A 23,521-nucleotide genomic window follows, 5' to 3' on the forward strand; every position below is an offset into this window, starting at 1 on the left:
ATTCTGTCTGCTTGGATTTCTTCATAAGTAAACTGGAAATGGAAGTATTCCTACTCTTAGAATTAGGTGAAGATTAACAAGTCCATGAAATGTGATGAGAACAGCACCTGGTACAAAGTCAGCACACAATAAATATTAGTTGCTGTTACCATTATTTGCTTTGCTATAAATTTCTGTTGACTCTTGTGGCTTTCACATTTCTCCACATACCTCCCAAATTTATCTGTGGCCCAGACTCTTCTGAACACAAGCCTGTGTTTCTAATTCCTAGGCCAATGAGTCTATTTGGATGTCCCACAGATATCTCAAATTCTCAAAGCCAGAACTGGACTTGTTATCTTTCCCCTCAAACCTGTGTTACTTCGTATATTCCCAGCCTTAGTTTATGTCACCCCTATTCATCTGGATACCAAGCCAAGACTCTAGAAGTCATCCCAAATGCCTCCCTTTACACTCTACTTTGCCTTCCTTGACATCTTCTAGCCTGTCTATACCTCTCTATCTTCACTTGGACTTATGAGAGATGCTCAAAAATACATGATGAATGAATAGTTGAACAAATAAAAAGACCATTGCAGTAGCCTCCTAATTCCTCTCCCTCCTTTAATCTTACCATCAATACATTCTCTCCCTCCGCCACCAGAATGATCTTTCAAAAAGGCAAGCAGATCTTATATTATTCTGCTTGAAATACTCCAGCAAGACCTTATTGCTAATAGTTAAGGTTCCCAAAGTCTGTACATCCGAACGCCAATGGCTCATGAAAGAAGTGTGCAGTGGTTAAATCACTTTGGGAAATTATATTTTCAATATCCCATCACTCCAAAGATTCAAATACATTAGTATATTAAAGGCCCTGAGAGATCCTGTAGTAAAGAAACCAGTTTAACACAACATTTCCCAGGCTGTGTTAACTCTGGAGTCTTTTTATTGCAGGACTTTTATCCACTTGAATTAGTGGGACATGCTTGGGAACCCTGACCTATAGGATAAGGTCTCAATTTTATTCCATGTTGTTCTAAGAATTTTTTTTTAATCTAGAAAAATACAGGAATTAATACAATTACCATCCATGTATTCACTACTGGAAGTGACAATCATTAAGTTTCTTATCTCTGCTATGATGTTACAGATAAAGTTGTTGAAAGATAAAATCTCTCTTGGCTCCTTAGACTAATCCTAATCTTTCCCCCTCACCCCAGAGGCAACCACTGTCAATGGATTTAGTGTCTTTGGTGTGAGTTCTTTCCTATATTTCTGTTGTGGCACAGAGAGTCCTTGTATCTCCTGGTGCAACATGCAGGAACTTCTCTAGGACAAATACCTAGACCTGGTAGGAGCAGCATTTTATAGATGCTGCAAGATTACATTTCAAAGTGATTGTCCCAAAATGTACTCTTCTACTCCAGCTGAGTGTGAAAATGCCCCTTTCCCCACATTAAATTTTTGCTGGTCTCCTGGGTGAGAAATGATGTCTGAAATTTGTAATTTGTTTTTTCCTGATTACTTGTGAAGTTCCACATCTTTTGAGTGTAGTCACTATATGCGTTTCCTTTGCCCATATTTTCTCTTGCATCATTTGTCTTTTTTTTTTTTTTCAATAGATCAGCAGGCATTTTTTAACACGAGGGATATTACTCTTTGTTCTTTAGTTTGCAGATATCCTCTCTCAATCTGTCTCTGTCCCAATTTGTTGTTTTTTACCAAAAGTTTTTCATTGGCATGTAGTCCAAACTATCTGGTTCTTGGAGTGTGTATAGTTTTAATAAATGTCTGTGAAACAGCCACTAGGATATTGAGGAAAGACCATTGCCTCTCCTTTTTCTCCTTTTCCTATAGCTCCATGTGTCCTACCAGAAGTACTTCAAGCTGGAGCCCCTCCAGGCCTACCATCGGGTCATCAGCCTAGAGGACTTCATGGAGAATCTGGCACCCACCCACTGGCCCCCTGAGAGGCGGGTTGCATACTGCTTTGAAGTGGCGGCCCAGCGAAGCACTGATAAGAAGACGTGCCCCATGAAGGTGGGTAAGGTGGTTCCTATGGTTATGGGGGGGGCCCTTTCTGCCTGTTCCATCTCCTCTAGGCCCAAGGCACAATGACACTATGTGAGAGCATGCACCACCAGGGCGTAGAATAGAAAGATGAAAATTTAAGTCCCATTTCTGGCATTTGCCAGGGGTATCACCTTGGGCGGAGGACTTTGCTTTCTCTGAGCCTTTATTTCTCTACAAAATAAAGATGCCAGTCCCTGCTCTGTCTCTCTCATAAAGTGTCATGAAGGCCAGGTGTAAGAGTGCTTGTAAACTGTAAAGTGCCATCAGTAATAACAGCTAAAGCTCACATAGCACTTACTACATGCCAGGTACTATGCTAAGAGCTTTACACATATTAACCCAACTTAATCATTAAACTTCTCCATGAGGAAAGTACTATTAACATCCCCGTAATACAGAGAGGATGCTGAATGCAACACAGAGAAGTTCAGTATTTTGCCCAAGGTCACATAGTATGTAAGTGGTGGAGCCAGGATTCAACCCTAGGTAATTTGACTCCATTGCCCACTCTCCTAATCTGTATACTTTCCTGCCTCTCAGCAGGTAAATGAGAAACTTGTATCAGTAGAAATTTGTAAATTTCTGGCACTTTTGGAATAAGACAATTCTTAGTGTCTTTCAGTGCTAATGCCAAAGTCTGGAGAAGGTGGTTGGAGGAGCCATGAAATTTAAGGAAGGAGATGGCTTATAGCCCCAACACTGCCCTCACTTGCTATGTGAGTTTTACACATAGCATCAGGGGCAAGTGCACTAAGTGTCTTACTCAGTCTCGGCCCTGGCTTCCATCTTGAAAGTAAGAGCATTGGATTAGCTGGTTGTGAAAGTCCTCAAAGCTCTAATCCATGGTCTCATATTCAAGGCCCACTTCCCTTCCCCAGACCCACACCAACGCTGCAGGGTCAGCAGCTTGCGGCATGTGAGCTGGAAAGACTCCTTTAGACCCTGGTGAATATCTGCTAAAAACCAGACTGGTGGTGAAACTGCCCTCCTTATGCCCCAGCCCAAGAGTTACAAAGTGACATTCCTACTAGGCCATCCTATGAGGGTATTTCAGCCGGAATCGTATTGCCCAGGATCCCCACACCCTCACTTCCTTGGCCCCATCCCAGGTTTACTCTCTTTCCCCTTCCGTAAGCCTTTGAACACTCTTTTTCTGCAGGAAGGAAACCCCTTTGGCCCGTTTTGGGATCAGTTTCATGTGAGTTTCAACAAGTCTGAGCTTTTTGCAGGCATTTCCTTCAGTGCCTCCTACAAAGACCAGTGGATCCAGAGGTACTTGGAGCGGGCAGCATCGCTGGGTTTAGGGGAGGGGCCTGGGACCCATGGGCATTCATAACCTTCCTGGCCCCTTCTCCCTCTCTACCACACCCTAATATATGAGACCAAAGGTGCAGCCATTCTGTCTGTTGAACTTGGGATCCTGTGTGATCTATTTTCATCTCAGTGCCAAACAGAGTGGGACATTGACCTGCTACAAAGTTGAGAAGGAGTTTATCAGCCGATAAAAGATGTCATAAAAAGAATATCATGCAGTCATATGAGTCTCAATTTCCTTCTCTAGGCATGAGAATCACTCCTCTGTTACCTTTCTCTTCACAAGGTGAAAATTAGAAGCAGCTTCTAGAGAAGAACCACTTTAGGTACAGACTGAGAAATGATGTCATCCTGATAATAATTGGATGCTTTTTTAGTTGTGCTCCAGTAGGCCCTATTAAAAAAAATAGGTTAGCAGGGCATAGGCACAGGCTATGAAATGTTTATAGAGCATCTGTCATGTATGAGACATAGTACTCAAAGGCCAGAGGTGATATATAGAAATGAGGAAGACTCAGCCTCAGCCTTCAGCTAGCTATTGTCTGGTTGTAATGATGATAACTAACATAGTGCACTTGCCCTTGATGCTATACTGTGGCAAGAAAAACTGAGGGCTTAGTAGTCAGGCTTGGGTTAAGAGTTATAAGGAGCTTATGAATTCATGCGTGCTCATATATCATTTAGTAGGCCAAAGATGGTGTAATACAGAGAAATGAGCACAGGCTCAGGACAAGACAGGACTGCGCTCTGACCCAGCCCTGCCTCTTTCTCAAGTGACCCTGAGCAAGCTACTCTAGCTGTCTGGCCTGAGTTTCCTCAGTTTAATGGAAGGAGCACTATGATATCTGCCTCCTAGTGTATAAAGCACATGGCTCATTGAAAGGATCCAACCAGTGTTAGCTATTATTATTACTATTCACATGCTTTATTTAAACCTTTGAGAAATTTCATGAAGTGGGTATTATGATCAGTTCTACTTGACAGGTGAGGAAACTGAGCTCAATGAGGTTAAATAACTTGTCTAAGGTAATGCAGCTGTTGAGTGGGCAACTGGGGTCTGTATATAAGCCTTTAATCTATATTAAGAACAAAATATTTATTTAGTGCCTACTGTGTTCCAGATACTATTCTTCACTCCTAAATATTCTAAAGTAATAATTCATTTAATCCTTTCAGGAATCTGTGAGATAGGTGTTATTGTTATCTGTACTTTATAGGTAAAGAAATTAAAGCAGACAAGAGTGAAGTCACTTGCCCAAGGTCACACAACTTAGTAGTAGTAGTCTGGGATTTGAACCCAGGCAGCATGACTCCAGAGCACCCATTCTTAATCACCATGGAGAAAATATTTATGCCTTTAAAAGCTACCAATTCCTATTTGAGACTTGCCTTCAGAGCTAGTTCATGAGCTGCTGAGGATACTCAGTCCTAGCAGATTCTAATTCATTATTGATCTCAGATAAGACAGTCCCATTTAATTACCTACTTGGTTCTCCAGCTCTGAATGAGCTATTGCTAGAAGATCGACCTGCCCTCAGAGGATGGAGATTTGCCCCTATTCACAAAATTCCAGAAAAAAAAAAAACAAAAAACACTAGTTCTAAAAGTAGTTTCAAAAGCAATCCAAAAAGCCAGAAAAACACACAGCCCTGGTGGGAAGAGAAAGGACAGTACTACATGGATGCATCAATCGGGAAATGTTGCTGAAAGACCTGTTCATTGCCCCCTAGCCTTGTTGGAGTTCATTGACTTGTAGGAATTGCATGAGGGCTTGGGGAAGCTTGTGGCTTACAGCCAAATTTGGGGGAAAGGAAGGCTAGTAAGGAAGATAAGGTCCCGGAAGGCAGTTTGAGAGAGTAAGGGCCACCTGGACAGCTGCCTTTTTTTTTTTTCTTTCCTTCCTTCCTCTCACACGTATTTAAGAAGCACCCACTGAGTGTTAAGCACTGGTCCGAATGCTGGGGATATAGGCAAGAATAAGGCAGATAAATCTTTTGCCCTAATGGAGCTGAGTCTAATGGGGGAGACGGTGAATAAACTTTTACCTAAAAGTATTCCAGAAGACATAGTGCTGTGAAAGACATACACAGATCTGTGATTGGCAGGGCTGAAACCTTGTCTTCGTCAGCTTGGGCTGTTCTAACAAAATACCACAGACTGGGGGGGCTTAAAACACATTTATTTCTCACAGTTATGGATACTGAGAAGTCCAAGGACAAGGTTCCAGCATGTCGAGTTCTGTGTGTGTGTGTGTGTGTGTGTGTGTGTGTGTGTGTGTGTTTCTTTTCAGCATGTTGGGTTCTGGTGAGGACTTCTTGGCTTATGGGTGCTGCCTTCTTGTATCCTCACATGTCAGTCTCATTAGGTCACTAATCCCATCTTGAGGACTCTATGCTCATGACCTCATCCAAACCGAACCACCCCCCTAAAGGCCCCACCTCTTAATACCTCACATTCAGGATTGGAGCTTCAACATATGAATTTAAAAGAGAGGACACAAACATTCATCCATTACAGACCTGAAGGATGAGGAGCCAGCCATCCAAAGAGCTGGGAAAGGTCGTTCTTCATGGCAGAGACATGGAGAGTAGAAGCTCTGAGGCAGGAACAAGCCTGGTGTGGTCAAGGGGCAGGAAGAGGGCCAGTGTGGCTGCTGTGGGGCATGTGAGGAGGAAAATGGTAGGATGTTCCTGTTGTCTATTGCATAATAAACCACTTGAAAACTTAGTGGCTCAGCAATAACTTATTATCTCTTGAGTTCTCTGGATTGACTAGATTTAGCCAGGCAGTTCTTTTTTTTTTCTTTCCCCCATTTTCTTTATGGAATTTGAGCTGTATAAGTTTCAATCTATGTTAAATATCTAATTTCTTGGAATGAATACCCATTAGAATAACTACCACAGATTTGGTGGGAGATTTTTTATATAAAGAGAAAATGAAATTTAATCATAATCTCACCACCCCTCCAAAAAACACTACTAGCATTTTGATGCATATATTTCTACTCTCCAGACATTTTTATACACATATACATATCTATACATACTAAGCTAAAATGAAATTATATATAATTTATAATTGAGTATCTTTTCTGAGGAGTAATTAATATTTGTCAGGATAGTAAATATCTTTCTAAACAGAAAAACATGAGATTTCAAAAAATAGTACCAGTGTGTATATATGCTAATAGAGTGTATATGTGTATTTATTTATTTACTTGCTTATTTTAGCCATTTTTAAGTGTATAATTCAGTGGCATTAAGTATATTCATAATGTTGTACATCCATCACCGCTATCCATCTCCAGAGCTTTTTCATCATCCCAAATAGAAACTCTGAACCTGTTAAATGATTACTCACCATCCCCCTTCCCCAGCTCCTGTAACCTGTATGTTACTTTCCTGTCTCTGTCTAGGAACCTCATGTAAATGGAATCATATATTTGTCCTTTGTGTCTGGCTAATTTCACTTAGCATAATGTCTTCAAGTTTCTCCCATGTTGTAAGCAAATGTAAAAATTTTAGTACTTTTAAGGCTGAATAATAGTTCATTGTATGTATAGACCGCATTTTGTTTGTCCATTCATCTGTTGGTGGACACTTGGGTTAGCTGGGCACTTCTTGGGTTGTGTTCTCATGTGGTTGCAGTCAGCTATTGCCTGTTGCTAGCGTCATCTGAAGGCTTGACTGGGTTGCACATCCAGGAGGGCTCACTTATGACTGGCAGGTGATGTGCTGACTGTCCTCTGGTAGCTCAGCTGTGACAGTCAGTTGGTGTGTGTACGCTTGACCTCTCCATGTGGCATAGACTCTGACAGCATGGCAGCCAGGTTCTGAGAGGGTACATCCAGGGAGTGAGTGTTCCAAGAGACAGGAGGTAGAAGCTGCTGGCCCCCTAAAGCCTGGGCCTGGCAACCGGAATAGTGCCAAATGCTATTGAGAGGTGACATAGAACCCACCTAATAGTAGGAAATTTGAAGAATTAGTCATATCAAACCTCCTATCCTATGAGGAGCTGAGGCTTGGAGTGCCAACAAGTCTTGGAAGTCTTGGCAATTTGGAAGGTGTTTGTGGAGTGAGATGTTTGAGTTGGGCCTGAAGAAAGTGGCATTTCCATTGCAGCATTGTCATATTGTCTAGCGGGAGGGGACTAGATGGGTACATTGTGGTTTATTCGTGCAAAATAGAAAGCTGCAAGAGAAGCTAACAGGGTCGCATGATCCACATGATTTATATGGCCAAATTTTTAAAACAAAGTTGAATTTTTTAAAAGTTGAAATAGGTTACACGCAATGGTCATATGATGATAATGACAGAATTTTCTCAGAGTTTTCTATGTGCCAAGCACTGTTCTAAATACTTTGCTCGTATTAATCCATTTAATTGTCTCAACAGCCCTGTGAGGTAGGAACTATTATCAACTCTGTTATACAGATGAGAATATTGAGGCATAGTTAAGTCAGAATGGTTAAGTCACCTGCCCAAGTGGCGTAGTCAGCATTCTGGAACAAGGCCGTCTGGCTTAACAGCCCATGCTTTTACCACTACACTGTGTAAAAAGCATACAGTGTAATAATACCTTTTCATATCAGTAGTAAAAGTGTATTTGTGCATAAAACCACAGTATCTTCTGGGAAGAGGGAGAAAAGAAGGGAAAGAGATGCTAGGATAGAGCTTTTATTTAGTCGTATATATATTTTTTTAATCTGAAACAGAGTATTAATATTTGCTAGTTTGGGCCACAAGTATGTGGATTATTTTCCTTATTTTTCTGTATTTTCTGTATTACGTGAAATATTTCATAATTTTTAATTGAAATTTTTATTGAAGTAATTGTAGATTCACATGAAGTTGTAAGAAATAATACGGAGGGATCCCACATACCTTTTACCCAGTTTCCTCCAATGGTAATAAATTGCAAAACTGTAATACAGTATCACAACCAGGATGTCGACATTGATACAATCCACCCGTCTTATTCAGATTTCCCGTTTTGCTTGTACTCATCATATCTGTGTGTGCATGTATTTCTGTTCAATTTTATCACGTGTGTAGGTTTATGTAGGTTCATGACACCACCACTGTCAAGATAGCAAACAGTTCTAACATTGCATGATCTTCGTGTGGCAAGTTTATAACCACACTTACCTCCTTAAACATACACACACACACACACACACACACACACACACACCACCACCACCACCACCACCACCACTACCACTCCCCCCCACCCTTGCGCCTGGCAACCACTAATCTGGTCTCTATTTCTCTTTTCCATTTTGTCATTTCAAAAATGTTATAAAATGTAAAGTACAGAGTAGAAAATATAGTGAATAATATTGTAATAACTATGAATAGCTCCAGATGGGCATTAGACTAATTGGGAAGATCACTTCATAAATTATGTAAGTGTCTAACCACTATGCAATACAGCTGAAACTAATATAAAATAGTGGTGAATGTCAACTGTAATTGAAAAAAATTTTTAATGTTATATAAATAGAATCATACAGTATGTAACCTTTTGAGATTGACTTTTTTCACTTGGCGTAATTCCCTTGAGATCCATCCAAGTTGTGTCCTGTATCAGTAGTTTGTTCCTTTTTATTACTATAGTATTCCATTGGTTGGATACACCACAATGTATTTAAGCATTTACTTGTTGGACAACATCTGAGTTGTTTCCAGTTTGGGGCTATTATGAATAAAGCTTCTATGAATATCATTTCCTTGTTCCTGTGTGAATATAGGTTTTCATTTCTCTGAGATAAATTCCCAAGAGTACAATTACTAGATCATGTAGTGGTTGCATGTCTAGTTTTATCGGAAGTTGCCAAACCATCTTCCAGAGTGGCTATGCCTTTTTCATAATTTTCGGAGCAGGATTTTGGCTGGCAGAAGAAAGGCATTCCAGGTAGAGAGAAGAAGTCTGCAGAGATCTGGCGTTTGGAAGTTTATGGGACAACAGGGTGTTTCATGTTGTTGGGATAGGTTCTGGGCTTAGCTCAAAGGGAACACAGATTTACTCCTTACCCATTCAGTCAGCAAGTCTTTACTTAGCTCTTCTATGTGCCAGACACTGTTCTTCAGAAACCTGAGTCCAGCAGAAAAGACAGTGGTGAAATAATTATAAGGTGCACAGTGTATGGAGGTGGGGGGAGAGCCTTCGAGGGAGGCCTGATGGGGGGGATCTGCAGAAATCTGGTGCTTTCCATGAAGTCAGGGACCATGCCTGTCTCATTCTCCCTTGGGCTCCAACACATAGTAGGTAATCAGTAAATATGAGTGAAGTGTTGAATGAGCTTATCCAGTGTACACATTCCCTGTGAGTGTGGCCTGTCCATTACCCTCTAGAAGCAGCTGCATGCACATCACTAACCTGCTATGTAGGTAAAAGGGCGCAAGGCTCTCTCCAGACACCACACCCTGGAGTGAATTACCACACCACAGATTGGAAGCCAGCATGATATACAAAAGGTTGTAATGCTCTACTGGAAATTTTTAATTGTTAAACAAGTAAATAGGGTTGTAAATTCCGGGCAGCGGGACAGTATTGCATATTGTGCTTGTTGCTGCTGCCAAGGTTTCTTATGAGCCCGTTGGGCTTTCACAACCGCTCATGCTTCTTGCATGTTGCAGGGGCCCCTCCACAGGGTCTCTGGGGCATGGTGCAATGCCATCCTTTTTCCCGTGGGGGGGGGTGGTCATGCTCTCTGTGCGTCCTCTGTCTGACTTCCCCTCATTCTGTCTTGTATCTAGATTTTCTCCTAAGGAGCATCCAGTTCTGGCCTTGCCAGGGGCCCCAGCCCAGTTCCCTGTCCTGGAGGAGCATAGGCCACTGCAGAAGTACATGGTATGGTCAGACGAGATGGTGAAGGCAGGAGAGGCCCAGATCCGCGCCCACCTCATCCGGCCCTATGTGGGCATTCACCTGCGCATTGGCTCCGACTGGGTAACTTTCCCCTTCCTCTCATGGCTGGGCTGGACATGTCCCTGAGCAGGGCCCGTGCCTGTGGGGGTTGAGCACTGAACCCACTGCACTAAGTCCCAGCCAGAGCAGAGAGTTCTTGCTCAGCCAGCTTGCTTGCCAGCTCTTTGAACAGTTGCTATTTTTATCCTAGTTTTGAAGATGCATAAACTGAGGTATCAAGCTAGACTCTGGGTCAGGCAGCAAGCCAGACAGAGACCCATAACCCAGGAATCGTCTGTCCCAGCTCAGTGTGTAGTCAATAGACTCCTTTTTGAAAAACAAGTTCTGGAGATTGGGTGGGGCTCCCAAGAAATGAAGATGTCATCCTCTAAATTTGGAAGCTGCTCAAGTGTGCAGAAACTTCATCAGATTATCCTATGTGTGAAAATAACAGGAGCAATATAGACAGTCTCCTTAATTTACATTAAATATATATATATATATATTTATTAGAAATACTCACTGTTGAAGACTTGAAAAGTATAGAAATTTGATCAAAATTCATTCAGAGTCAGCTGAGGAAGTAATCACACGTTTACCCACTAGACTTCCTTCCTGCTCCCCTTCCACAAAGGAAAGGAGCCAGGCCTAGAATATGTTATGAGTGGTTTCAGCCAAACCTTCAAGGAGTAGATAGTTCCCATCTGTACCTTCCTAGAACATAAAAAGATATAAGATGCTGCTTTTTATAAAACTAGCATAACACTAGTATCAAACTCAGATAAGGTCAACTCGGAAAAGCATATAGCTCATTCTTACTTATGAACATAGATGCACAGATCCTAAGATATTAGCAAGCGAAATCCAATAGCATTAAAGAGCATACAACACAAACAAGTGACATTTATCCCAGGAATGCAATGAAAGTCACCATATTAACACCCAAAGAAGAAAAGTCATATAATCATCTCAATAGAGTCCAAAGAAAGCATTTAATAAAAGTCAATACTCATTTATGATTTAAAACAAAAACAAAAAACTTAACCAAAAATAGAAGTGACATACCTTAATTAGTTAAAGGCTATCTCTGTGAAACCCACAACAAAGTGTACTTCATGGGAGCTATCAGAAGTGTTCCCACTAAAGTCAGAAATCAGATAAGGCTGCCCATTATCACCATCACAGTTCAGAATTCTACTGGAGATTCCAGATAACACAATAAAACCAGTAAAAAAATACTTTGTAAAAAGCCAACATCCCACTGCCCAGAAATAACCACTGTTACTACTTTGACACATTTCTCTCTTCCCTTAATGCTTTTTTTTAAAAAAAAAAAACATAGTTGAGCTCCTCCTATATTACCTACCTGCCTTTTTTCCACTTACTGGCTTTGGCTTCTAGGATTCCGGGCCAATTGTTGTCTTTAACTCTGTCCCCTCACCCCACCCTGCAGAAGAACGCCTGCGCCATGCTGAAGGACGGGACTGCGGGCTCCCACTTCATGGCCTCTCCGCAGTGTGTGGGCTACAGCCGCAGCACAGCGGCCCCCCTCACCATGTCTATGTGCCTGCCCGACCTGAAGGAAATCAAGCGGGCTGTGAAGCTCTGGGTGAGGGCGCTCAACGCCCAGTCAGTCTACATCGCCACGGATTCAGAGAGTTATGTGCCCGAGATCCAGCACCTGTTCGAGGGGAAGGTATGCCTGGGCCTAGTGGGAGTACACCGGGAAGGGGGTCAGAGAAGGCACCAGGATGGTCCCGCCACTCCTACTGCATGCTTCACGATCTCCTGCCACCAGGCTTTTGCTCAGATATTCAGTTCCTTTCCAATGTCTACCCTTCTTTCAAACCCTAGCTCACACACCTCCACAGATGCTGTCTAGTTTTCCCTCCACTCCTGCAGCTAATGTGTTCCAACTGGGAGCTGTCACAGCACTTTATTACATCACCTCTGAGACTCTTTCTAGACTGTGTGAAACTAGTTTAGAAATATGTCTTATTTCCTCCCAGGACTTGTGGCTCCTTGAAAGCAGGATCCAAGGCTGACTCGCTGTTCTGTTCCTTGGCATCTAGCCTGGTGATTTGACATCCTTCAGGGCTGAGACCCCACATTGTTATCACCAGTGCCTAGGACAGTGCCTAACACATAGTAGACAGTCAGTACATGTTTGCTGAATAAGCACGTGAAGAGTGGGCCCTTGGTAGAGCTCCAGTATAGCAGAGGGGTTAAGAGCATGGACGCTGTAGCTGGAGAACTCAGGTTCTACTCACTGTGCAGCCTTGTACCAGTCACTTTATCTCTCTGTTTGTTTCCTCATCTATAAATTGGGACTGGAAGTAGTACCTCTCACATAGGGTGATTGTGAAGATAAAATATAAAGAAATTAAAACCATTCTGGTACAAAATAAGTGCTCAGTAAAGTTAGCTGTCATTGATAGCAGAATTTGGAGGTTGGTGAATAAAGGACGATCTTTTGTTCTTAGTAAATGCTGAAGGAAGCCGTGAATAGTAGGTAGGTAGGTATCAGTACGTGAATAAATAGTACTGTATGTGTGAGGAGTAGGTATTGATAAAATGACTGAATTAATAGTAAGCATTCAATAAGACTTTGTTGAATGAACGAAAGCCAGAAATGCTTTAAAAGGCAGACATCTGCTTCTTAGCAGTGAGTGCCCTCGGCTTTACATCGTAGGGCTCCCTTTCTCTTTTACCCCAGACACAGGCTGGAAGCCCAGGCTTGTAGAGACAGTGCTGAGTTGTTGCGCTCTGTCTCTCACCCACCCACTTTAGAGAGGAATATCAGAGCTGGGAGACCTCAGAGCACCTCTAACCCAACCCCTGCATTTTGTTGCTGAGGAAACCAAAGTCCCAAGAAGAGATAGAATTTACCCAAGAGGTTGCAGAGCTAATTATAGTGGGCATGACACAAAGTGGGTAAGTTTCAAGATGTGGGTGGAATTATTCGGGGAATTTTGGCCATGATTAAACTTGTATTATTTGTTTGCTACCATCCAAATAGCAAGATGATGTTTTTTGTTACATCAGTAACCTCTGTGTGATAGCAAAGCACTTTCCGCCCCAGCTCTGCCCACACCCCCATCATGGTACTAAGCTGAAGTACGTGGAGAGCCCCAGGGAATTTTTTGTGAGTTTTTAGTGTCGATACTTTACTTGTTAGGCCTTGAGCCTCTTTACATTTTCTATTTCCTGCTTCTTGCTCTTCCCCATTCCCCAACCCCCTTCTCCATGGGCCAGAGCTCCCCTTCCTCCTGAACTATTCCTTGCTCCTTCATTAAGCTGAGCAAGTGCGGAATCTCGGGTACTGAAAAGTATTAGTTGTTGTGCTGCCCTCGAGGGCTCACAGTCTAGACTCAAGTAAAAAGACTTTGCAGAGAAGTAATACATGCCACAAGGGCTGGGTATGATGGGGAAAGGGGTTCATTCATTCACTTGTCTAGTCGACATGTTTCTTAAGGGAGGCTCCAGGCAGCAGGCACAAGCAAACTGACACAGCCTAGGCCCCATCAGGTACAACAGACTGATGTTAATCAGAGAATTACTAAGGAGTAAAAACTATACAAACATTTACTCCAAAGTAAGGAAACGTGGTTCTGAGAGAGTGCAAGACAGAGGACCCTGGCCTAGACTGGGGGCCAGAGAGGACTTCTCCAAGAAGATGAGACTTGAGCTGTAGAGTGAAGATTAAGTAAGAGTTAACCATGCAAAGAGACGAGTACCCCAAAGGGAGGGAAAAGCATATGCAAATGTCCTAAAGAGGATGGGAGCCTGGTGTGTACTGGCTGGAGGTATTAAAGGAGGTGAAGAGGTGGCCTGAACAGGGCCATATAGGCCATAATCAAGATCTGTTATCTTTATCTGAAGAGCAACAGGGCACCATTGGGTGTTCAGTTTGGCCTGAAGTGGGGATGGAGTTAGAGGTATCTAAAAAAGTTTCCTCTGGCTTCTCTGTGATGAACAGACCAGGAAGAGAGGCAGCAAGGAAACCAGTGAAGCTGGCCAGGAAGTGGTAATCCATTAAGAGAAGGGGATATTCATCTCTGGGGAATATCTCAGGGGAGTGATTGGATGGGACTTTAGGCTCAGAGGCATCCAGGCAGCAGAACTGGGTGGGCAGGGTGCTCTTTGGTCAGATCACGTTTTGGTAGGGGAAGCCAATCCCATCAGGCTAGGGCTTCAAGAGAAGGGTAGAACTTGAGCTGAGACTTGAGAGTATGGTGAGGATTTTAATAGGTAGGGGAAAAGCGTTCCAGGAAGAAGGCACGAACAAGCAGAGGCATAGAGTGTGAATGAGCGGTCTGTTTGGAGCTGAGGCTGACAGTGGGATACTGGGGTTGGTGTTCCAAGTGGGGGTAGGCTGAGGCAGCTGCGGGGCATCACTTCTCTCAGATGCTGACCCTACATCTTAATCTTCTCTGCACCTCCTTTTGTGTCTGTAACTTCAGCAAAGAAGAAAAAGATGGGGAATATGGCTGCAGGCCTTGGCCGAACTGGCCACCTTGGCCCGCACGCTGACTAAAACTCCCTGCCTTTCCTCTTTCAGGTGAAGGTGGTGAGCCTGAAGCCTGAGGTGGCCCAGATCGACTTGTACATCCTCGGCCAAGCCGACCACTTTATTGGCAACTGTGTCTCCTCCTTCACGGCCTTCGTGAAGAGAGAACGAGACCTCCAGGGGAGGCTATCCTCTTTCTTCGGCATGGACAGGCCCCCACAGCTACGGGATGAGTTCTGATCCTGGCTGAGCACATCACCAGTCTGAGCTGGTCTCTGCAGCCAGGCCTGGCAGCCAGAGTTGCTCTCAGGATTGATCCCCAAAGGACAAGCTCTTTTCACCTGCCAAGGACAGAGAAAAGTATCAGGGACTTCCTAGAAGAGGAAGATAATCTATCTCCCAGGGCACGGGACTTCTAAGCTCCTAAGAGCCGGACCATCTTCCCTCCTCATATGATTCTGGCTATTCCTCCTGGGAATTCCTCACACCAGCAAAGCAGTCCAGCTTCTGTCTTTTGGTCTACCCTGCTCTGAGCAGCCTGGGATGCTGAACTCTCTTCAGAGAGATTTTTTACGTGTGTGTGTGTGTGTGTGTGTGTGTGTGTGTGTGTGTGTATGCACACACATGCATACACACACACACGTATATATATATACATATATATTTATAGTTTTGATACAAGGTCATGACTACCCTAGAACTCTCCCTCATTTAAAAAAAATCAGTGAGGTTCATTAACGTAGATACCTGAAGTGACCTTAACTAAATGTAGATAAGGCCCAGAAGTGGGTTGGGGGTATTCACCACTTTTCCATATGACCCTCAAAGTGACCCTCAGACTCATCCCCACTTCCTGGGCCATTTCCAGGGTTTGGGGCATGAGTATTGTCCTCTGTTGTAAACACTATGCAAATAGAAGTTCTCAGTCATGGTGCCCTCCAGTGCTCTGCAGACAGCTAAGTGCTCACACAGCACATTCCTGGCGAGGAGCACACACCATCAAGCCCAACTCTGGCATCTTGGCATTGCTCTTCATCAGTTTTTTGGTAGTTGGTGGCCTGCCACAAACCTGGCACCATCACCAGGGGCCAGAGCTTACTGGCCTGCTGGGATCCTTCTGAAGGCTTCCATCTCTTCTGATCTCTTGCCCTGGGGCCTGGTTGTAGGATTTTGCCATTAAGTTGGTATCCAAGGCCTGTCCTCCCAGCCTTTCTCCCATAGCTGGAGACATCAGATCATGTGGAAAAAGGTAGTGTTTGCTAAGCCTCTGACCAGACAGAAGATGCCCCAGATCCAAGAGCCATTGGAGTCTCAGTTTAGAACCAAACTTTGTCCCTTCCTATCTAATATAATTTCTGCCAATGCCATGGGGTTTAAAGTGTTATAATCTTAAATTGCTTTGTCTCTCAGATACTGCAGTTGTAATAATCCCTAACTCCTGAGAGTCTGAGTTTTTGACCTCGTGGTTCTAAAATTCAGGTCTAACACCTGCTGATCTCTCACCATCATGTGACCTCTCTGGGTCTTTGATCCTGGAAAGGTGAAGAAGCCTGATGAGAGCCAGGCCCAGGGCTCCACGCAGGAGCTTCTCTTGTGGATTACCTTTGAGAAGGAATTCTTTTTTTGTCAAGGCAGACTGGGTCAGAGGTTGCAGGACAACAAGGGTCTCAAAGACCAAAAGTGGCATTTGCTGCTTAGGGCTGCTGCCCAACTCTAAGCGGGAGAAACTACAGAAAGGGCTTTTGTATTTGTCCTCTTAGGAAAACAGTGAAATGTTTTAAATCCTGGGTGCACTCTGGGAGATGCTTTATCTGTTCAGACTTGTTCACGAGCCTCATTCAAAGACCTGGAGCCCATGCCCCCCTGCCTCTGTCAGCTGGTTGGGAAAGCATGGCTCACTGGCTAATTTTATTTGCTGTTCACAGCCTCACACTAGACACATGCTTTAGAGTTTGGGCTCTAAAGGACCATCCAAATCATCTTGATTAGTTTCAGCAGTAATAATAGCTTGTGTTTCTAGAGGAGAGAGGGTCAGAGTTGTAGTCAGATTCTGTGTGTTCTGTAGGCAGGCACTTTATTCCTCTTTGACCCAGTTTCCTCACCAATAAAATGGTGATAAAACCAGCAGGGTTGTTGAAAGGCTCAAGTCAGATAAAACATGTACAAGAGCACATTGTAAACTTGAAAGAGACAAAGGCACATCTGTGGCTGTTGATTAATTTGACTGCCTCTTGCTACACACCTACTCTGTGCCAGGCACTGTGGTTGTTAAGTGATTTATGGGCATTCTCTGGTTTAGTCCCCACGCCAGCCCTGGGAAGTAGGAACTGTTATTATCTTCTTTCTACACAAGGAAAATTTAATGCTCAGATAATTCTCGTAGTTTTCCCAAGGCCACACAGCTGGTGACAGTAAGCCAGGATTTGACCTTCCAAAGCCAGTACTAGTAGCCACCTTGCTCTCCGGCCTCCAGTCCACAGGTATTCTCAAGGAATTTGCATTCTAGTAAGTAGAAGACACAAATGTACCTGGAGGTGTTAGGTGCTATAAAGGAAAAGAAAGGTCATGGGGAGGATACAGAGGAGAAGCAGTGCTGTTTTAGATAAGGATCTCAAGGCCTCTGAAGAGCTGCCAGGGAGGAGGGAGGGACATGTACTTAGGTGTCTGGAGGAAGCGCATTCTCAGCAGAGGAAACAGCAAGTGCAAAGGCCCTGAAGCTGGAGTGAGTGAGTGAAGAATAGCAAGGCGACCTTCTGGCCATAGTGGCAGAACCTAGGCGGGGAATAGAGCAGTAGATCAGAGCAGGGTCCTACAGCCTGGAGGGCAGCAGTGAGACTTGGCTTACATATGGAGTGATAGGAAAGCCTTTGTAGGGTCTGAACAGAGGTGAGTCATGGTCAGATTTACATTTTTGAAGGAACTCTCTGGCTTCCATGTGCTGTAGAGGGGAGGGAGGGAAAGTGGAAGTAGGGAAACCAATGAGGCTGTTGCAGGGATGCAGGTGAGAAAGACTACAGGGCATCAGGCAAAGGTGGTTGCATTATAGGTGATGGGAAGTGGTCAGATGCTGGATATATAAAATTATTTTTAAATCTCAATCTTTTTTTTTTAAAGATATGTCTACATAGTTTAAATCATGCAATATATACAATTTAATGTCCTGTTTTTCACTTGATAGTATATCATTTTCCATGTGGCTTGAATAAACACTTTTAATATAAAATTTCATTGAGGGGTGTCCTGTAGTTTATTATTGTCCTGTTATGAGAACTTAGTACAGTCCCAATTTTCACTATTATTATTTGAAGAGCATTTTTATTTGTAAGGTTTTTCTGTATCTAAAATTTTTATTAAGATAAATTCCCCAAAGTGGATTTGCTAGACCATAGACTTAAAAACTTTTATTCTGGAAAAATTCAAGTATACATAAAAATCATGAGTCATAAAATGAACTCCCAGTTTCAACAATCCTAAACATTTCACCAGTTTACTATCCCACCCCCAAGTCCATGGGCTGGAGCCTTTTAAAAAAAATCTGACTTTGTTTTGAAGAAAGAGCCAGCAGGCTTTGCTGACACACTGGAGGGGTAGGAGGGAAAGGGAAGTCCAAGATTCTCTGAGGTTTAGGGTCTAAGCAAACAGAGAGTTATTTGGGACTTGCAAAGTGACCTTACGGTAAGGTCCCTCACCTCTCTACCTTACCTCCGAGTTCCAGGTGCTAGCAGTGGTCCTAGTGGTGTTTCTCAAAAGTGGTCTCCAGAGGTTCCTTGAAGGCAGATTCCAGGGACTCACCCAGACCTGAGCAATCAGAATGACTAGTGGGTTGTCCTCAGGAATCTGCATCTTAAGAAGCACCCACAAGTGATTTTGATTCCCACCGGACCGACTTCAGTTGTCCTCGGACCAGCAGCATCAACATCACCTGGAACAGCTTATTAGAAATATAGATTCCCAGGCTCCCCCTCTAGACCTGCTGAATCAGAAGCTCTGGAAATTCAGCTCAGGAATTTTTGCGGGGGTGGGTGGGGGGAGGGGTGTATTTCTGTTTTCAAGGATTTGTGCAGGCAGGCAATGGTGAATTCTTTTAACAAGGAGTGTTTTAACAAGCTCTCCAGGAGCTAAAGTTTGAGCAACACTGGTTGGAAGGCTATGGGTCAGCCAACAAGCACTGATGCAGGGCCTTATCTGCAACCCCCACCCTCACCCCCACTCCTGGCATGCCTTGAAGATTCCACAAAGCTTGGTCAACGGGGTAACTTTAGGAGGTACCCAGCAGTGCTCAGTTTGTGTTGAAACATTGCCTTATTTATTGTACATTGGGAAGAATATGCAACTAGATAGTCGGACGCTAACTCACGCTAATTCACGCTAACTCATCAAAATCACAGAATAACCTTATAAGATTGGCCTTCTTACTATCTTCATTTTATAGATAAGGGCTCTGAGGCCCAGACCGGTGAAGCAACTAGCTCAAGTTCATATAGCCTGTGAGTTGCTCGAACCCTGGAAGTATAGGACAAGTGTCAGTGCCCTTAACCCCTATGCTGTGCTATCTCATATCACTTATCAGAGGACATTAGTTTCTCAGTTTCCCCAGCTTGACCAGAGCTTCCCCAAGAACAAGGACCATGCCTGATGTACGGTCCTCTTTTGGCACCTAACCCAGTTCTTGGCTTATAGGAGCGTTCATTGTATATGCGTGGAATGAATGGATATGCAGAGAAAGTAGTCTGGGAGGGTGAGGTGATTTCTGGCATCATGGGACATTCATAGAGAAGGTTGGAGTCGAATTGAATGATGGGTTTGATCTAAACAGGTACTCATGGGGAAGAAGAAAAGGAATTCTGGATAGAGGAAACCACATGAACAAAGGTACAAATTGGGGATATAATTTGTCTAGTGTAGCTGGATTGGGGGAAGAATTTGGAAAGTTCAGTGGGGTCAGAACATGGCAGGAGAGTTTGTATTCCTGGGAGCAGAGGGGAGCCAATGAAGCTATGATGCAAGGGAAGTGACACAATTAGAACTGGGTGGTAGGGCTGTTAATATGACTGTGAGTTTAAAATGGCTGAGGTGAAAGACGGTATGATGAAAACTAGAAAAAGAGCAAAGTTTATGGGGAGCAGTGAGCCATGCTATGTGTGGATCTGGAGAGGTGGAGTCTGGAGATGAGGCAGCAGAGGAAGGTCTGAGCAACATGTGAAGAGCCTAGAATGCCAAACTAAGAGTCTGGCTTTTTTCCTTTGGAGGAACTTAAAAACTGAAAGTGCTTGATCAGATCTTACTCAGGGTTTGTCTCTGGGTCAAAGGCAAGCAAATAAGGTAAGGGTGGGAGGAGAGGTCTTTCAGGGTTCACTAAGGGGCCACCTGAGCCATCTGTGAATAAAGTCCCGTGGTGCCCCTTGAGAGCGGAGCCAAAAGGCAGAGAGCTCTGGTGCCATAAATTATTCAAAAATTTTATTGAAAATAAATTCATAAACAAGGTAAAAATTCAGAAAGCATAAAAGAATATATCTGTTGAGTGACAAATAAATGCCCACTTCTAGTTCAGAACCCTCCCCAGAGGCAAATGTTACTAACAGTTTTTTGTAAGCCTTCCAGCAATTTTTCATGCCATTCATGAGCATACATCTATGTGTATATCCTTTTAAACAAAACCAAACAAAACACGAAACTGTACTGTCTGGCTCTTGTTTTTTTCGCATTACATACCTTAGAGTTTTTTCCATATCAGACATGCAGATCTTTTTCTTTTACCCTCCATAGTTCATAATATGAATGGACTATAATATATTTAACCTACTGAGTGATATTTAAGTTTGATGATTTGGGCCATCCCGAACCAAGTTGCAATGGAGAACCTGGAATAGGTGCCATTTCCCACATGCACAAATCAGTAGGATATGTTTCAGCTAGTGGAACTGGTGAATCGAAAGAGTGTGTGCATTTGTAATTTTGACGGGCATGGCTATTGCCCTCCAACAAAGTTGTGCCAGTTCATCGTCCCCAGCATGGCACCATTTCCCAACACTGTCTGGCTTCGTTGATTTTTCATTTGGCTTAGGGAGAAGCCACTCATCTTGGGTCCAGGCACTTTGATTTCTACCCTGGTGCTGCAGTGTGCTGGCTGTACACAGTCTAGGAGACTTCAGTTCGAATCCCAGCTCAGCCATGACCCAATGTGTGACTCAGTCAAGTTATTAGTCTGTCTGAAACTTGGATTTTACATCTGTAAAATGGAAATAATGTCTTCAGTCAAGTCTCATCTTACTTTAAAGTCAGGTCCTAAAGTATAAAGGCAAAATTTATTTTCTTTTTGCCCTAACTTGATGTGATATAACTCCATTCTACTTGGTCAGGTTGTTGTGAGAATTTAAAGAACTAATATTGCCATTGTACCTGGCACATAGTAGGTGCTTGATGATATTAGTGTTATTATTTGGTGAAATTACAAAACCTTTCTGACGCTCAATTTCTCCAACTATGAACCAGCAGTTAGCAGGGTGCTGCCAGAGAGATTCCAAAGTGCATGAAAATGCTTTGTAACTATGAGGAGGGCCCCAGATATGAGGGATTAAGCTTTATCGGAGCTCCGGCAGCCCTGCTAGGCACTGCCTGCTATAAGCTTCCTTTATTTTTCTCCCTGGTTTTTCAATATTGTATTTGTTCACAGTGAGACCGTCTTCTCCTAGTCATTGCCCGTGAGTGAACAGGAACCCTGAGCACTCAGCCTGCTGGGGAGGTGGGCCAGTGGGAGAGACCCCATCCTGCCTCTAGATTAGGCTTCTAAGGAGTAGGGCCCAGAGGGAGGCAAGGACCTAGGCCACGCAGGCCAATGGTACTGGAGGGCTGGCAGAGAACTGCCTCTTTATGGCAGGAAAGGCCTCAGGAAAGGTCCTGGCCCTCTCTGAACTCTGGTCTCTTCTTCAAATATAAAATGAGGGCTTTGGAGTGTGTGACATTTCTAAAAGGGTGCCAGGTTTGACATCTAAAGGCTTGGGTGCAAGGCCAAGTTTTAAAATTTATCCAGTATGTAATCAATCACTGGGACTTGGTGTTCTCATCTGTAAAATAAGAATACAAATTAAACCATTGAACCCTTATGAATAGAGTCCCTCCTCCCATGGAACTTGCTTTCTAGTGGGGGAGAAACAGATAAGAAACAAATAAATATATGATGTGTGAGGAGGTGATAAAAACTATGAAAGAGAATGAAATAGGGTAAAGAGGAGAGTGCCTAGGGTGGTCAGGGAAGGCCTCTGTGTCCAGGTGACATTTGGGCAGAGACCTACAGGAGGCAACTGAGTGAGCTGTCTGGATATCTGAAGAAGAGATTCCAGGCAGAAGGAACAGTAAGTGCAGAAAGCCTGGAGTGGAGATAAGCCTGGTGCATTTGAGGGACAGAGAGGAAGGGTAAGGGAGAGGTAGGAGAGGGAACAGAGGCCAGATCAGAGTGGGCCTCACCTCTGGAACTTATGTGAGTGATGTGAGAAGCCATTGAGAGGTCTTGAGCAGAGGAGTGACATGATCCGACTTAGGTTTTGTATTATATATATCTTGGTATTATGGTTATCTATTGCTTCTTAACAAGTAACTCCAAAACGTAATCTCTTAAAGCAAGCATAGCTTATTTCTCATAGCCTCTGTGTGGGTCAGGAGTTTGGGAACAACTAGACTGAGCAGCTCTGATCTCTTCTGAGGTCATAGTCAGATACTGACCAGAGCTGCACTCATCAAAGGCTTGACTGTGGCTGGAGGCTTTATTTCCAAGGTGGCTTATTCATGTGGCTGGCAGGTTAAGAGCTATTGCTGGGAGGCCTCAGCTCGTCTCGCAGGATTCCTTGGGGGACCTCACAACATTGTGGCCGGCTTCCCCCAGAGTGAGTGAGTCAAGAGACCAAGACAGAAGATGTGATGTCTTTTGTGATCTAGCCTCAGGAGTCGTACACCATCACGTCTACCATTTTTATTGGTCACACAGGCCAGCCCTATCTAGGATAAGAGAGAACTACATATGGGCATAAGTACAACGAAGTGAGGACCACTGTGGGCCATCTTGGAAACTGACTACTACAAGTTGTTTTGTTTTAATTCACATTCTTTTGGTATATAATTCTATGAATTTTAACATGTGTAGATTTGCGTAACCACCACCACAAACAGGATACAGAACAGTTTCATCAAAAAACCCTCCTATTTCCTTTTGTAGTGACACACTCTTCCCACTTTTAACCTGTGCTAACCACCGATTTATTACTATAGTATTATCTTTTTGAAACTGTCATATATATGGAATTATACAGTATGTCACCTTTTGAAATGGGTTTCTTTCAAACAGAATAATGTCACTGAGACCCACCTAGGCTGTTGCAGGTATCGATAGTCCATTCCTTTTTATTGCCAAGTTGTGGTCCACTGTATGAGTATACCATAGTTTGTTTATGGATTTACCTATTGAATGGGGTTATTTCCTATTGGGGGGATTATGAATAGAGCTGCTATAAGCATTCAAGCACTGTGCTCTTTCTGCTACTCTGATGATATATGCGTTAGAGCTTTTGATATTGTGCCACAGGTCCCTTATACCGTTTTTCATTGTTGCTGTTTTCAGTTTTTCTCTCTCTGTTGTTCAGATTGAGTAATTTCCATTGATCTATCTTCAAGTTCACAGATTCTTTCCTGTGACATCTCCATTTTACTGTTTAGCCCATCCATTCAGATTTTTAATTC

General features: G+C 43.4%; 1 protein-coding gene across 2 annotated transcripts in view; it reads left to right on the top strand.

Annotated features, from left to right (window-relative positions):
- The window catches only part of POFUT1 (protein O-fucosyltransferase 1), a 22,090-nt gene extending 4,071 nt beyond the window's left edge, over window positions 1-18,019 (top strand). Inside the window, exons 3-8 of one of the 2 annotated variants that reach the window (XM_023523269.1) lie at window positions 1,840-2,022; window positions 3,215-3,327; window positions 10,131-10,323; window positions 11,735-11,977; window positions 13,072-13,215; window positions 14,843-18,019. In XM_023523269.1, the coding sequence (XP_023379037.1) occupies window positions 1,840-2,022; window positions 3,215-3,327; window positions 10,131-10,323; window positions 11,735-11,977; window positions 13,072-13,215; window positions 14,843-15,031 (1,065 nt within the window). In that variant the 3' untranslated portion in view covers window positions 15,032-18,019. The remainder of the gene's footprint in view (window positions 1-1,839; window positions 2,023-3,214; window positions 3,328-10,130; window positions 10,324-11,734; window positions 11,978-13,071; window positions 13,216-14,842) is intronic. The other variant, XM_011380156.2, reaches the window with a different exon arrangement.
- The last annotated feature ends 5,502 nt before the right edge of the window (window positions 18,020-23,521 follow it).

This window comes from Pteropus vampyrus, unplaced genomic scaffold (genome assembly GCF_000151845.1).
Source record: "Pteropus vampyrus isolate Shadow unplaced genomic scaffold, Pvam_2.0 Scaffold388, whole genome shotgun sequence".
NCBI classification, from domain to species: Eukaryota; Metazoa; Chordata; class Mammalia; order Chiroptera; family Pteropodidae; genus Pteropus; species Pteropus vampyrus.